Below are 14826 nucleotides of genomic sequence, written 5' to 3' on the forward strand. Positions count from 1 at the left end.
CCATAGCTTAGATTCTAAGGCTTAGAATCCTTAGAGTATCCCTTAAACACAATGTCATGTAACCCAACTTGAGAAGCAGGGCACAAATTGCGTAAAGTTCCTTCCACCTGCTCCTTTATTTGTCAAATCAGGACATTTTTGAAAGCATAGTAAATTTAATTCCATTCTTTCAAAATGTATACGTACTGGCAAAACTATTGTAAAAGTTGTTGGAGTTATTTATTGTAATTACAATACATTCAAGAAGTTCTACTTACTTAGTTTAAATCAATTAAGTACAAACTCACTTATGAACTCACTAAACAACCTGGATGGAATTTCTACATCACAATACCTCATTAGACATCTGCTTTTCAGGGAGGTCACTCAAAAATTAAGTAAGGTTTCATGCTATTCATATTAAATACAGATCCAATTACTTTTTATTTTTAACATCTTTATTAGAGTATAATTGCTTTACAATCATTTGTTACGTTTCTGCTTTATAAAAAAGTGAATCAGCTATACATATCCATATATCCCCATATCTCCTCCCTCTTGCATCTCCCTCCCACCCTCCCTATCCCACCCCTCCAGGTGGTCACAAAGCACTGAGAGATCCAACTACTTTTAAACAGGTTAAATAATCTTTTCTTCTTCCTTGGTATTCATCTTCTCTGCCCAGAGGTGAAGGAAGAAACCCCTTGTGGTTTAATTTTTTTTTTAGGATTTTTTTTTAACATCTCACATTCCAAATATGCTTAGTTCTTCAATCCTATTTACAGGTGCAAAGTATAGACTTTATCTATTTTACTCACTGTATCAAAAAAGCACCCTATTCATCTTAACCAGGAATCTCTCACCAGTAAGAGAAAAACAGATTCATTCATCATTTCCTCCCCAATAACATACTGCTGATTCTCCACGACATACCTTAAAGTCAAACAGTCATATGTACCTTGAATATAGTTAAAACTCTTAACTATGTTTACATACTACTAGTTTATAAAGTCTTTGGTCAGTGGTGATAGTATTAAATGTATTCAATAGAAGTTAATGTAATGATTTCTTACTTTAATCACTAATACACTGCTTCCAACCAAAAATTCATGAAAGAACGACCTAGTTTGAGAAATAGGCTTCTTTTTAATAACAGTCATATAGATCAATATTGGTATGTTTGCCAGTACACACAATTCCATTTCACAGGATATAGGTTTTGTTTGCAATAGTGATTTGCCTTACTTAATGACAACATCTATTCTCAAAAGATATATCTATATATCTTTATCAATAAATGGGCTTTTCAGAAAATAATATTGACACACATAATGCACAAGGATAAGCATGAGGAATGAAATAAACAACTGAACAATTCCAGAGTCAAATGATTATTACCTCCTTAGCTTAGAACTTGTTTTTTTAATATTTTGAATGGCTTTATTTATAAATGACTGAAATACTCCCTACATGTAACTAATATTTTTGCTTTCTAGTTTACAATTAGTCTTTTATCCAATCTTTATTACCTAGTTTTATATATGTCTAATAACTCTTCCTGATTACAAATCTACAATTTAGTGCAATAAAATGTAAATTACTAGAGCAAAAACATGATTTTAAAATGCCCTTTCCTAAAAATTTGTATCTTTTTCTCATCCATGCCACTGTTAGTGAATATTTAGGTAATGGATTATCATCTTTAGCTAAGCGCTTTGGTATACCAAACATTAGCAGTGGTTAGCTAATATGATATTTAATAACCAACGAAACATAATCTATCCCACTCTGTATCACAAACATATATGTATTGATTATTTTCCTGATGTTTCCATGGAACTTATAGTGGTAAAAGTAGTGTGCTCCCTTGATAAACAGCTTCTTTAGAAATAGACAAAAACAGGTGAAAAATGACACATTTGATACAGTGAGCCTGCTGTGTACTTGTTAAGACTTTAAGTATAATTACTACTGAAGTTGTAAAAAAATAATAAAAATTCCTACATCTGCCCCACATCTTCTTTCTAGTTTCAAAGCAACAGATATTTGTTTATTTGCCTCATGTTATTCATCACATTCTCTTTAGTCTGTTGAAAATAGTAATAGGGCTTCCCTGGTGGCGCAGTGGTTGAGAGTCCGCCTGCCGATGCAGGGGACACGGGTTCGTGCTCCAGTCCGGGAAGATCCCACATGCCTCAGAGCGGCTGGGCCCATAAGCCATGGCCGCTGAGCCTGCGCGTCCGGAGCCTGTGCCCCGCAACGGGAGAGGCCACAACAGTGAGAAGCCCGCGTACCACAAAAAAAAAAAAAAAAAAATAGTAATAGAAGTAAAGAACATTAGATACAGATGCATTAAAAACTAGAGCTTAAGGCTTTCCCTGGTGGCGCAGTGGTTGAGAATCTGCCTGCTAATGCAGGGAACACGGGTTCGAGCCCTGGTATGGGAGGATCCCACATGCCGCGGAGCAACTAGGCCCGTGAGCCACAACTACTGAGCCTGCTCGTCTGGAGCCTGTGCTCCGCAACAAGAGAGGCCGCGATAGTGAGAGGCCCGCGCACCGCGATGAAGAGTGGCCCCCACTTGCCACAACTAGAGAAAGCCCTCGCACAGAAACGAAGACGCAACACAGCAAAAGTAAATAAATTAATTAATAAACTCCTACCCCTCAACATCTTCTTAAAAAAAAAAAAACCTAGAGCTTAGATCACTAAAGACCATATAGCTTTCATTTCTAACAAATCAACATAAAACAGTTACTAACAAAGGTATTGTTTTTAGAGATGGACGATAATCTTCAACATAAAATGTTTCCATGAAAATCTATGTAAATGATTCCATTTTCCTGAACAAAACGATAATATAACTAAAATATCCATATTACATTAAGTATCATACTCTGATTTCCAAGTTCTGAATGATTCAAGATAGTAATACAAAAAAGAAATGCCTTTGCTAAATATTTTCCTACCATATTCTTTCAAAATTCTAACAGTTAATTCATTTTTTACGGTTTCAATAGACTGCGTACCACATTTGCCAAATTCATAGCTGAGATAAAGATTACAAAAACACCTAGAAGATGAAAAGTTTCAAAGTGGTATAAAATCTATCTTTCAAGACATAATCAAAGATGTCACAAAGAAATCAAAGATTTTAGAAATGACAACACAATTTACCAAAATACTAACATATTGTAAAATGTGTGCATTTCCTCTAAAATATGTAAAACCTCTAAAACCTCTAAGTTTTCCTCTAAAACCTCTGTAAAACAGACTTAGATAAAATACTTAAAATCACTATTATGAAACATGGAGAGGATATTTTATAAAACAAGCCTTCCATTTTTAAGAAAGCCACAAATTATAACTCACAAAATCAAGGTTTTAGGTGTGGCCTCAAATTCAATTTTCTTAAGTATGAAATCATAGTACTTAAGTTCAGTGAAGAATAATTTTACATAGTACAACTGCAGTACTTGAAAGTTCTACAAGACAAAATTGTGCAACATGGCTTTATTTCTGTAGGTCTTCTTTGTGTGTACAAAATCACATGGAATGTTAAGACCATAAATATTAAGTTGTTTGTAGTAAAATCCACTATTCAGACTGGGGACTGGTGCTCTTTCCTATGATTCTTCTCCACATTTCCAGGCTCTATCATAGCAGACAATACTTATATCACTAACTTTAAGTAGAAACCTCTCAGTTATTTCTGACTTCAAATATCCATTTTATCACCAAATTCTATTGTCCTCTGTTACCACTTCTCTGTTGCAACTTCCTTTTCATTCCTTCACCTATATCCTTATTCCCGACCCTAGACTTCTCCCCCTAAACTACTGTACCTCATTCTCATGAGATAGTTTCCCTAGATTGTCTTTAATTCCACTGCCAAAGTTATCTTCTCTCATTGACATTCTGCTCGTGCCACCTACCTATCCTACCTGGGCATTCCAGGGCCTTTGCATTACATTTTTTTTTTCTGCAAGAGCCTCACTCTCAGCAACATATTCATTTATAAGGTTGCCACTGACTTTCAACTCCCCTTTAAAATGTCAGTTTCTTCTTAGCCCTGTTAAATGTACCAAATTATCCCTTCAGGTAATCACATTTGCTCCTAATCCGAGTATGGAATACCTTTTATATTTAGCTCTCAATCACACAAGTAATTTATTTAGACAATTTTAGCACAGTGATGACATACACTGTTTCTTTAGTTGTTTGCATACCAATGTCATCCCTATTGGACTGCAGAGACACAGATAAGGGCTGCATCTTTCAAAGCATTCTGTACAACAGCTATCTACAATGTCACTTAACCCAGGTGGGATGATTCACTAAATAAAACTATTATAGAAAGCTTAAGTAAAAAAAATTTTTTAATCTCTATGGTTTAACTTTAAAACATCTATGACCTTTCATTTCCATGGACAGTTGACATACTTTGGTTTCTATTAAGCTTCATTCTCACTACTCTAATAATTTTCAAAGCACAGCTAGAATTTAAAGTGCAAGTTGAGGGTTGATATAGGGCATATACTTTTACACCCCGCAATTAGATTCTTTGAAAATCAGCAATGTCAACTCCAAGATTTCTGAGTTACAACTGAATCTTCACACAAGGCAAGAACTTCAGCACCAAAAGAAAAGAACAGCGCATCTTGTAATGGGGGGGCGGGGGAGGGTCCCTTCCCTGCAACTGCTTTAGACTAGTTTCTCTATCGCAGGGGCTTTCAATTAGGAAAATTCAATAAATCACCATTAACATCTGGAAACAATATCAGAGAAAGGCGACCCAGCTACTTAAAAGACAGGAAGGGGTACCATGGAAATCTTTTTCATAAAACTCAGCAGCCAAATTAAGCTTTGCATTTTTTATCTTACCAAGAGAGATTTTTTTTCTACCTAATAATAAAAGCAAGTCTCATTCAATTCAGTTCCTTCTGGAGCACCGTCTCAACCTGTCAGAATTTGACAAGGAAAAAAAATTTAAAAGTGTGTGTGTGTGTGTGTGTGTGTGTGTGTGTGTGTGTGTGTGTGTTGTGGGGGCGGGAGGTGGGAGGAGAACACCAGGATTCCCGTCTACCTCGCTTCTTTTTCCGAAATCAGCAAGTCCTGGATTTCCTTCACTCCGAACTAAGCCCTAAGGTTCCAAATATAGTTCTTTAACCCCCACCTCGCCACTCAATTACACAGAAACCTTACCAACTACAGAACCACAGCAGAAACCCCTACAAATCGGCTTGCTATTCATCTCGGAAGTCATGCCCTGCAGCAACTGCCTGTCGCCGAACTGAGGGATGTTACCCAAATACAGCGCAACGGAATCAGACATGCAGAGCACACACGGCTTCCGCGAGGGAGGGAAACGCGACCCGGGAAAAGTGCGCTCCTCAGAAGCCTCGGGACCATCCGGGCGGGGGGCGGGTGGTGGTCCCCGAAGGGAGGGGAACAGAGGAGCCCGAGTGGGGGACTCCTTCCCTCTCAAGTAAAAAGGGCTGGATCCCTGGCCGCAGATAACAGTCTGTCCCTCTAAGAAAACGAAGAGGCGGGCAGAGGGCCCTTTGCTTGGGAAGGAGGAATGCAAACACTTTCCGAGGTCCGGGTGCAAGCCGATCCCCCACCTCCCGGGGGAGACGAGGGGTGTCCCGTGAGTGGCTGAGGGGATTCCCGGCTCGCGAGGGGCAGCTGGAAGCGGAGCAGAGTTTCGCCTAACGAACATCCGTGTCGGCTCCGGCCGGTGCCCCGCGAAAGCACGCCTAGAGCAGAGCGGGGCCGCCCGGGTGGGGGGAAGGGAGAGGAGGAAGGGGGTGGAAATGGGATTCCCCCCTCTCTGGGACCAGCAGTAGCGGAGGAAGCGCGCGGGCCAGCCGAGAGCGGCGTGCTCCAGCCTGCGGAGCCGGGATCCCGCCGCCTGCGCTGGCAGCAAGGAGCCCCGCAGCGGCCGCCGCACCGGCCCCTCTGTCCCCAGGGGCCCAGGACTTCGGCTGCAAAGGCAGTGGGACCCGACATCCCACGGGGTCGGCCCCAGCTCCCGGGGGACCCCGCGAGAACACCCCAACCTCCAGCAGTTCTCAACGGTTGTAAAACGTCCGCCCCCCCCCCAGTCCCCTTCCTCAGCCTTCCCTCCTCCCGAGGCCACAGAGAAGGGTCACCACAGGCGAGAAGCCTGAGGCAAGCCGGGGACAGCAGCCGCGGCGGTCCTGGACCTCCTCCCCCGGTTACCTGTGAGGACTCCGACTCGGATTTGATGGTCGTGGTTAGTTAGGATCATTCCCTCGGTCGCCATGTTTCCCAGCGCAGTCACCGCACTGACGGGAGCCGGGAAAAGCCAGAGCCCGGAGCGCGCGGGCCGGGAGCGCGCTCGCCTCGGAAAGCGCGAGAGCGCCTGGGAAGCGCGAGGCAAGCGCGAGGCGAGCGCTCGGCGGCCTGTGCGAGTGAGAGGCCGGGCCCCGAGAGCGCGAGTCCGAGGGGGGAAGTAGGCGGAGTCAGGGCGCGCGACCCCGAGTCCGGGTCCGAGACAGCGAGCTGCGGGTGGGTTAAGCGGTGGCTGCTGAGGGAGAGCGCGCGGAGGCGTAGGAACGAGGCGAGAGACTCCTGTCGCTTTGCGGAGCGCGAGACCCAGGGCCGCTGGACGGCAGGAGACTGAGGGGAAAGGAGAGCACAAGCTCGGGAGGTCGCGGGGGCGGACTCGGGGACAGGGGCGGAGCTACACCGCGAATCGTGGAACTCGTGGCGAGTGAGGGGAGGAGTAAGAGCTCGGTTCCGAGTGCTGGGAGCGGGAAGGAGCCGGCGCAGCCCGAGCAGAACCGGCGAACGCTCCTGGGCGCGCGAGTAGCGCGGGATTGGTTGGGAGAACGCGGGTGCGCGCGAGACGTGAACGCTGCCTCAGCCGAGCTCCAGACAGAAGCAATCTCCTGCCGAGCCCGGCGTTTGTCAGCTACTCCGGGCGGCTGTTGGGGCGGCAAAGCAGCTCTCCCGAGGGGAAGAGGAAAGGCTCCAGGGACCCTGGAGGTGCCTTAGAAAGCTGCGTGGGTGGCAGAACCGCAGCTGCTGTGACAGCCCGCGGTTGGCAGGAAGGAGGTATCCTATCCTGCCTTATCTTCCCGCTTGCCGCCCTACCGTAGGATTTCCCAAGTCCAAGGTCCAAGTCTGTACCTTCAGGAGGATCCTCACTAGCGAAGCTTAGGAGCCTGCGGCAGAGCATCTTGAGGAGAGATAGCTGGCTTCTCTTTCTCCCGCTGTCGCATGGTTTTGTGGCATCAGGCTTCTTCGCTAAAGGCTCTGCTTTTAGGTGAAAAGCACCAATCTTAGAGAATGAGATTAGAGAATGTACCTCCCCCCGGAGCCACAATCACAAACCTGGTAATAGAACCCCGGTGGTGGCAATTTTCATTTCAGTATTTGTGGGATATGAGGTTACCATGAAAATAGCTTTTGTTGCCACTTACCTTCATGTGTCTTTCATAAAGTGTGATATGAATCACCTGTGGCTATTTCACATGGGTTTCTTAGTTCCTTTCTTTCTAGTCCTTTCAACTAATGAATAAAAAACATTATATACACACACATGTATATGTATTTTTTTCTCAGCTTTGGTAAAACCGGGAAGCATAAAAATGAAAAGCAAAATGTCAAAAAATGTATAATCATTTGTATACAATTAAAATCTCAGTTTGATGTTTATGTTTTATTGTGCCAACTAGAACGTGGACTTACTCTCTAACTGAAGATTCACATTGTTATGTATTTCATTTTAAATAATGGGAGTACAAAGGAGATGATGGGTGGAATTGAGGTGGGAGAAAGTTAATTAGTAAAATTTCTTTTGAGTATGTGTATTGCTAGTATTTTTGACAGTGGATTTAAAATTGAAGCCAGATCATGAACCCACCTCCTATAATAATCTATCACCGTAGAGCCTGGGAGCCAATGGATTCTTAACTAGTTTCAAATGAGAGATATATATGTAAAAGTATGTTTTCTTTATTTCAAACTAAAGATGAGAAAATGGTTGGTTACATTGCCTTTCTATCTTTATTCCCTCTAGCGCCCCCAAATTTGAAATGATTTTTAAATGTCTTGAATTTTCAGAGAGAGAAATTCTAATTCTGCCCACTATAGGTTCTGTAAACGTAAATGAATTGGGGTCTTTTTCTTTATCGTTTATATAAGCTGGTAGATAAGCACCCTTTCAATTTAGAATATTCCGTTATTATTCATGGAAAGAAACTGGCACTTTTGTTTCACAAATAACAGAAAACAAAGGACTTTCTGTATCTATAAAATCAGCAATGGTGAAATTCATTAAAATTTTCATTCGGGACTTCCCTGATGGCGCAGTGGTTAAGAATCTGCCTGCCAATTCAGGGAACACGGTTTTGGGCCCAGGTCCGGTAAGGTCCCACATGCCGCAGAGCAACTAAGGCCGTGCGCCACAACTACTGAGCCTGTGCTCTAGAGCCCGCGAGCCACAGCTATTGAAGCCCGCATGCTGCAACTACTAAAGCCTGTGCTCCGCAACGAGAAGTCACCGCAGTGAGAAGCCCACGCACCGCAACGAAGAGTAGCCCCCACTCACCGCAACTAGAGAAAGCCCGCGCGCAGCAACGAAGACCCAATGCAGCCAAAAATAAATAAATTTATAAAAAAATTTTTAATTGGGAAGGGTGAAGATGAATTAAGACTTTTAAAGTATATGGAGGTTAGTTTGTTAAACCTGCTAAAATTGCTGAAAAGAAGTAATGTTAATAGAATTAAACTGGACAATTATAATAGATGCTTGTCTTTCAACAATTTTCCTCAAGTATATTCATCTTAGCTGAATTTAGGAAGCTCTAAGAAAATTTACACAGGAAAAGCCTAGTGACCTTGCTGTCTAGTGGGACTTTTTGTTTTACTGCTGGTTATTGAATGAATATTGCAGTATCCACATGCTTTTTAACTCCTGTTACCATGTGACATTTCTTCAGAATTCATCTGGGAATCAAGTGTTACAACAAAGAAAACTTTCTGGAAAGTAGGAAGAGAGTAGCATTTCCAAAGATTGATAAATGTCTCAGGAACATATATGGGGGGGGGAGTGGAAAAGTTCAGAGTTTGTATATAAAGCATTAGAAGTGCCCAGGGATTTATTCTCTCCATTCCTGAGATATTAATAATGAAAATTGAGTTTACACTGAGAACACAAAAGATGGGTAAACACTTGGCTGTCATAATGACTTTCATTATAAAGATGAAAGTTTATCAGTAGGAGTGAATTACTGAATGAAGGACAGTTGAGTTTTTCTGGTACTGGTATATTTACATTTAGTCCTCCCAGTACTTTAGTTTTCCTGTGGTTAATCACACTTTCAATATAAATAAGGCAAAAGTTTACTGGCTTTTCTGGGGTTAGACGCTCCTCATTAGCACTAGATGTAAGCAAGAACAAATTTGGTAATGCATTATTCTTCCACTAAGGCTTATTCTACTCTTGCCTCTTTCCCGATTGGCTAATAGCCACAACTGAGTGGATTACAAATGGGTGCAAGCAACATTTTGAATATACTTAATGCCACTGAATTGTACACTTTAAAATGATTAAAATGGTAAATTTTGTTTGGTGTAGTTAGCACAATTTTTTAAAAACTGGATGTAAGGTGAAGCTCTGGTTGGTTTTAACATAGTATTTTCCCCAAAGGAAGGGTGATAGAGTTAAGATGAACTTTTGACTGACTGAATCAGGCAAGGTATTAGTTCCTAGGGCTGCCATAACTAAGTACAACAAACTCAGTGACTTAAAACAACAGAAATTTATTCTCTCATGGTTCTGGAGGCCAGAAATCTAAAATCAATGTGTCAGCAAAGCCATGCTCACTCTAAAGTCTCTTGAGAAGAATTCTTCCCTTGCCTCTTTCTAGCTTCCAGTGGTTGCCTGCCATCCTTGGTGTTCCTTGACTTACAGTTGCATCACTCAGTCTTTGCCTTTGTCTTCACATGGCCTTCTTCCCTGTGTGTATTTTTACTTGCCCTTCTTATAATGATACCAGTCATTGGATTTAGGGCCCATATTAATCCACTATGACCTCATCTTAACTAATCACATCTCCAAAGACCCTATTTCCAAATTCCAAGGTTCTATGTGGATGTGAAATTTGAGGGGACACTATTCAACCCAGTACAGGTGGTAATAGATTACATTACTGTGTAAACATATAAATTACAAACTCAGCCTATTAGAAAAGAATGTTCAGAAGTTTCTCTAAAAGCTAGATTTAGGGACTTCCCTGGTGGCGCAGTGGTTAAGAATCTACCTGCCAATGCTGGGGACACTGGTTCGATTCCTGGTCTGGGAAGATCCCACGTGCCGCGGAGCAACTAAGCCCCTGCGCCATGACTACTAAGCCTGCGCTCTAGAGCCTGCGAGTCATAACTACTGAAGCCCACAGGCCTAGAGCCCATGCTCCACAACAAGAGAAGCCACCGCAACGAGAAGCCTGCACACCACAACAAAGAGCAGCCCCCGCTCAATGTAACTAGAGAAAGCCAGTGCGCAGCAACGAAGACCCAATGCAGCCAAAAATAAATAAATAATTTTTCAAAAGAAATAAAAAGCTGAGATTTAGAAATTAGACACATTTTTAGAGAAAATACAGCTCTATAGAATAGAGAATACTGGGGAAATTTAAAATTTTTGACCTAAATAGCCTAATGCTTTCCCCCCAGAAGTAGTTTTCAAAATTAGAAATTTCCAAAGTCTAATAAGATAAATTTAGTCAGTCCTACTAATGAAATTGACATTTTGGTTTTAGTTCTAATGCCCTTGTTATCTTTTAGTAAAGTGGAGCTGAGCCACATCAATTTCTCATGGAGTTTGATGACACTTATTTGGGAACAACTAGGACAATGTTTTCCGATGTCTGCCATGTTTATTAAAATTAATTGAACTTTTCCTTCCTTGGGCTTTTGATATTATATTCTGCTGCCCAGATTGCTGCTTGAATAATTTTATGCCACAGTCCTTTGTATTTTTCCTCACACTTACTCTCTTCCTCTGAGGTCCCCAACTGGAAATCCAGATGAATGAGGCTGTTTTTGGTTGCAAGTGACTGACGCTAGTTTAAGCCTAAAGGAATTCATTGGCTCACGCAGCTAGGAAGTTCACACATGTATTGGCTTCTGTAAGCTATAATTTAGATGAGTAGCTTTCGAGTCCATCTAGGGATACTGGGAGACTCCAAGATCTTTTCAGAGGGTCTACAAAGTCAAAAGTATTTTCATAGTAATACTAAGCCATTATGTGCCTTTTTCCTCTCATTTTCTCATTAGATACAGTAGAATTGTCCAGAGGCTACGTGATGTGTAGTGATGTCATCACTCTGATAGCTAATGGAATGTGTGTTTGTATATTCTCATATTTTAAAAACTTTAATATAGTAAATACCAACAGGTATAACCTACTTAAACAAAAGCTCTTTGGAGTCCTCAATAATTTTTAAGAGTGTAAAGGTGTCCTGAGACCAAAATCTTGAAAACCACAAATTTAGGTCATGTCTCCATCCCAAAGCACTAAGGCAAAGGCAATAGCATTTTCTAATTGGTTGGCCTCAGTCATGTGTTCACCCAGAGGATCAGGATCAGATGAACCCCTACCAAGTAGACAAAGATCAAGGGAGGATGCATCTGGGTACCATATGTAAGGCTAGTGCCTTGATAGATTAGTAGTTAGTCAGAAAGGGTTTAAACTGAAATGTCAACTGAGACTTAAAATTGTTTCTGGTGATAAAAAGTTGAAAAGCTGGATACTTCCATTAAGGCATCTGAAGTAGCATAACAGTTGGGAAAATAAATGCATAACACCCCCCCCCCACACACACACACACAAAATCTCCTATCTCTCTCTACCATTACTATAGATTTTAATCTTTTCTGAGGGCTTTAATTTATACATTTGATACGACCCACATTGTTTCATGTTAATATTCAGAAGCTAGAGAAGCTCTTCCCTGTGTGTCCTGACAATTTACAAATGTACAAGGTCACCACTTATTTATATGGCTGCTTACCTGATAAAAGAAGGAAACCAGAAACAAAAAGGTTTTGTTTCTAAAGAAAGCACTGGTTTTTCTCCCTCCTTAATTCAAAGAAAGTGTAGACAGAAGAGGAGGAGGACGGTATTTGCTAGAAGAGGAAGGAATTATTGGATAAGGGAAAGGAGAATGAGATTTGTTAAATGGAAAAGTAACATTAAGTGTCCAGAAACTATTTAATTTCTTAAAAGGGGTCTGTTTACAAGGTCGTCAGTTTTTAGGATACAGTATACACAAGTAAAGAAAAAATAGTCCCTGGGACTTCCTTGGTGGCACAGTGGTTAAGACTCCGTGCTCCCAGTGCAGGGGGGCCAGCTTCGATCCCTTGTCTGGGAATTAGCTCCTACATGCATGCCACAACTAAGAGTTCACATGCCACAACTAAGGAGCCCACGTGCCACAGCTAAGGAACCCATGAGCCGCAACTAAGAAGCCCTCCTGCCGCAACTAAGACCCAGTGCAACAAACCAAATAAATAAATAAATAAATATTTTTAATAAAACAAAGAAAAAATAGTCCAAAACTTAACCACTGACATGGATTAAGTTTAAGTGAGCTTTTTAAAAAAAATCAAAAATTATTATTATTAATTGGTTTCCATATAATCAAAGCCCAACTACCCTAGAAAAATAGTTTTGTCTCTATAAAAGCAACAAAAAATTATTTTGTTAACCTAAGTAACCTCATTTTCTCCCAGGTTGACTAATAATTGGAGGAAGTATGGTCGATAGGAATGTTTATACGGTAGTTTAGCTTAAAATGAACCTGCAGTAGAAGTTTGAAATGTTAAAAAGCATAAATGAATTGGTGAAGGAAGCAGAGATGATGGATTTTTCAGTTGTGCTGAAAAATCTCATTTTACCATGTAATAATTACATTTCATATTTATCTGTGTATCACCTGCTGTGGGATTGATTGGGTGCAGAGCGTGAATCCCTTTCCGACACAGAACCTTGTTTCCTTCCCATTTCCTAATATTTGATGACTAAATACAGAACATATAAGGCAATAGGGACTTTGAATTGCTAGCAGTGCAGGCTACTCCCAAGGTACCAGAGGGGCTGTTAGAAATTTGCCTTGCCATGTAACAGCTTGCAGAAGCCTCTGCCTATAAAAGGAGACACCAGCTAACCTGGCCAGAGTTCACGTAAACAATATTAAAGCTGGATTTTTCTGCCTGGATCTAAAAGAGTAAAGCGAAATGTTGCATACTGTCCCTTGTCCCCTTTGATGACTGCAATTCTAGATTAAAGATGAAAATAGCAGACTGTTGTTGTTGGCCGTATTTCATTTAGGAAAGAAGTATGACAAACATTACAAATCACTTTGTGGTCATTGCAAAACAGCAACTTTTGGGGGTGAAATGTTAGCAAATATTCTTTGAATAGCTAGAATGTCAAGGTAAAATAAATGAGATAAGCCACAAAAATAGTACTACCCAAGATTATGGTTATTAAATGTTTTACTGATGGGATAGAGTTTTCCTCAGTTGAATTTAAAATTGAAAAGTATCTCCCAAGTACAGTCAAGAGTATCAGTGATTTTATTCTGAGAGAAACATAACTGGAATATTATGAGTATAAATAAAATTGTAATGTTTCACTGCCATAAATATTTTCTGATTACTAATTCAGTTTTGCTAATAATTTGATTCTGAGATGGGAATGTCCTAAATATAGACATATTCCAACCATATTGGAAGGAACAGCCCTCCCTGTAATTTAAACTAATATTGGATTCATCAGTGATTCTCTTGGGAGTTTGGGTATCTTGAATGAGTCTCTGATCTGTTGGGTAAGTTGACCGAATAAATTTGTACCCACAAAGCTGAGATCCATATTCTGGACTTATCAAAATGCAGACACCCAGGCATAGCCAGCCAATCTAACAGATAACTTTGCACTGCCATATAGGTGAAAGTCGGAATCCAATGTGAAGTCTTAAAGACAGTAGAAAAAAAGGCTATAATATTTCAGTTTTGTGCTTTGAAGAAATTGAAAGATTTGGAACATTTGAGGGAAAGGTGATAAGCCTAATAATAATGAACATACAATTTCAGTACTTTAGAGATGGCAAATGATTCACTTTTTAAGAAGTTATACATCTCTGCTAGCAAGTGAATTGTTTATTTCATGCTTTGGTTAACAAAAATAAATGGGAAAAAAGGTCAGATACTCATCTAAACCCATTTCAATGGTAAAAACAAACAAACAAAAACCATGATTTTAAAACATTTGAATGGTGTTCTTTTAATCCAATTTTTAAAAGGGGAATCAAAGGCCTTGTGATTAAATGATGTATTCCAGATAGTCAGTGGTACAATCAGATTTTATTTTCCTGATTTTTGTTCTCATTGCTCTGTCTAATCCAATTGACTTGGAAAATCTTTCAGGACTGCTAAAGCACAGAGGGCCTAGATGAGAACAGATGTGGCTTTCTTGAAACAGAATGTGGACTATACACTCAGCTAACTCAGTTGGTAGAACATGAAACTAATTGTCTCAGGACTGCAGAGCCTGTTATTTTTGTGGTCAAGAGAGGAAAGATATGAGTTAAATCGGAATATGAATTGGCAGTAATAATACCAGGCTCTGGTAATTAGCTTAACTGTTACCGTGGGGCAGTAACATGTGGGACTTTGGACACCCTTTCAACATATCTGAACTTCAGTGTCCTCTTCTGTAAAGTGATGGAGATTTATACTTGTTTAAAGTCCCATCTAATGCCCAAATTCTATGATTTCATGTAAAGTTTTCCAGTCTGAAAGTACATTTTA

The 14826-nt window shown here is 40.7% G+C and overlaps 1 protein-coding gene across 13 annotated transcripts in view; it reads right to left on the bottom strand.

The window, feature by feature from the left end:
* The window catches only part of GPHN (gephyrin), a 617199-nt gene extending 610360 nt beyond the window's left edge, over positions 1 to 6839 (bottom strand). For all 13 annotated transcript variants that reach the window (XR_013827354.1, XR_013827355.1, XM_079915075.1 and 10 more), the window contains exon 1: positions 6205 to 6839. Coding sequence is in view for 11 of the 13 variants with exons in the window: in XM_079915075.1 (XP_079771201.1) it covers positions 6205 to 6268 (64 nt within the window). In the remaining 2 variants the exon portion in view is untranslated. The remainder of the gene's footprint in view (positions 1 to 6204) is intronic.
* Positions 6840 to 14826: the final 7987 nt, after the last annotated feature.

This window comes from Stenella coeruleoalba (genome assembly GCF_951394435.1).
Source record: "Stenella coeruleoalba genome assembly, chromosome: 2".
Lineage (NCBI taxonomy): Eukaryota > Metazoa > Chordata > Mammalia > Artiodactyla > Delphinidae > Stenella > Stenella coeruleoalba.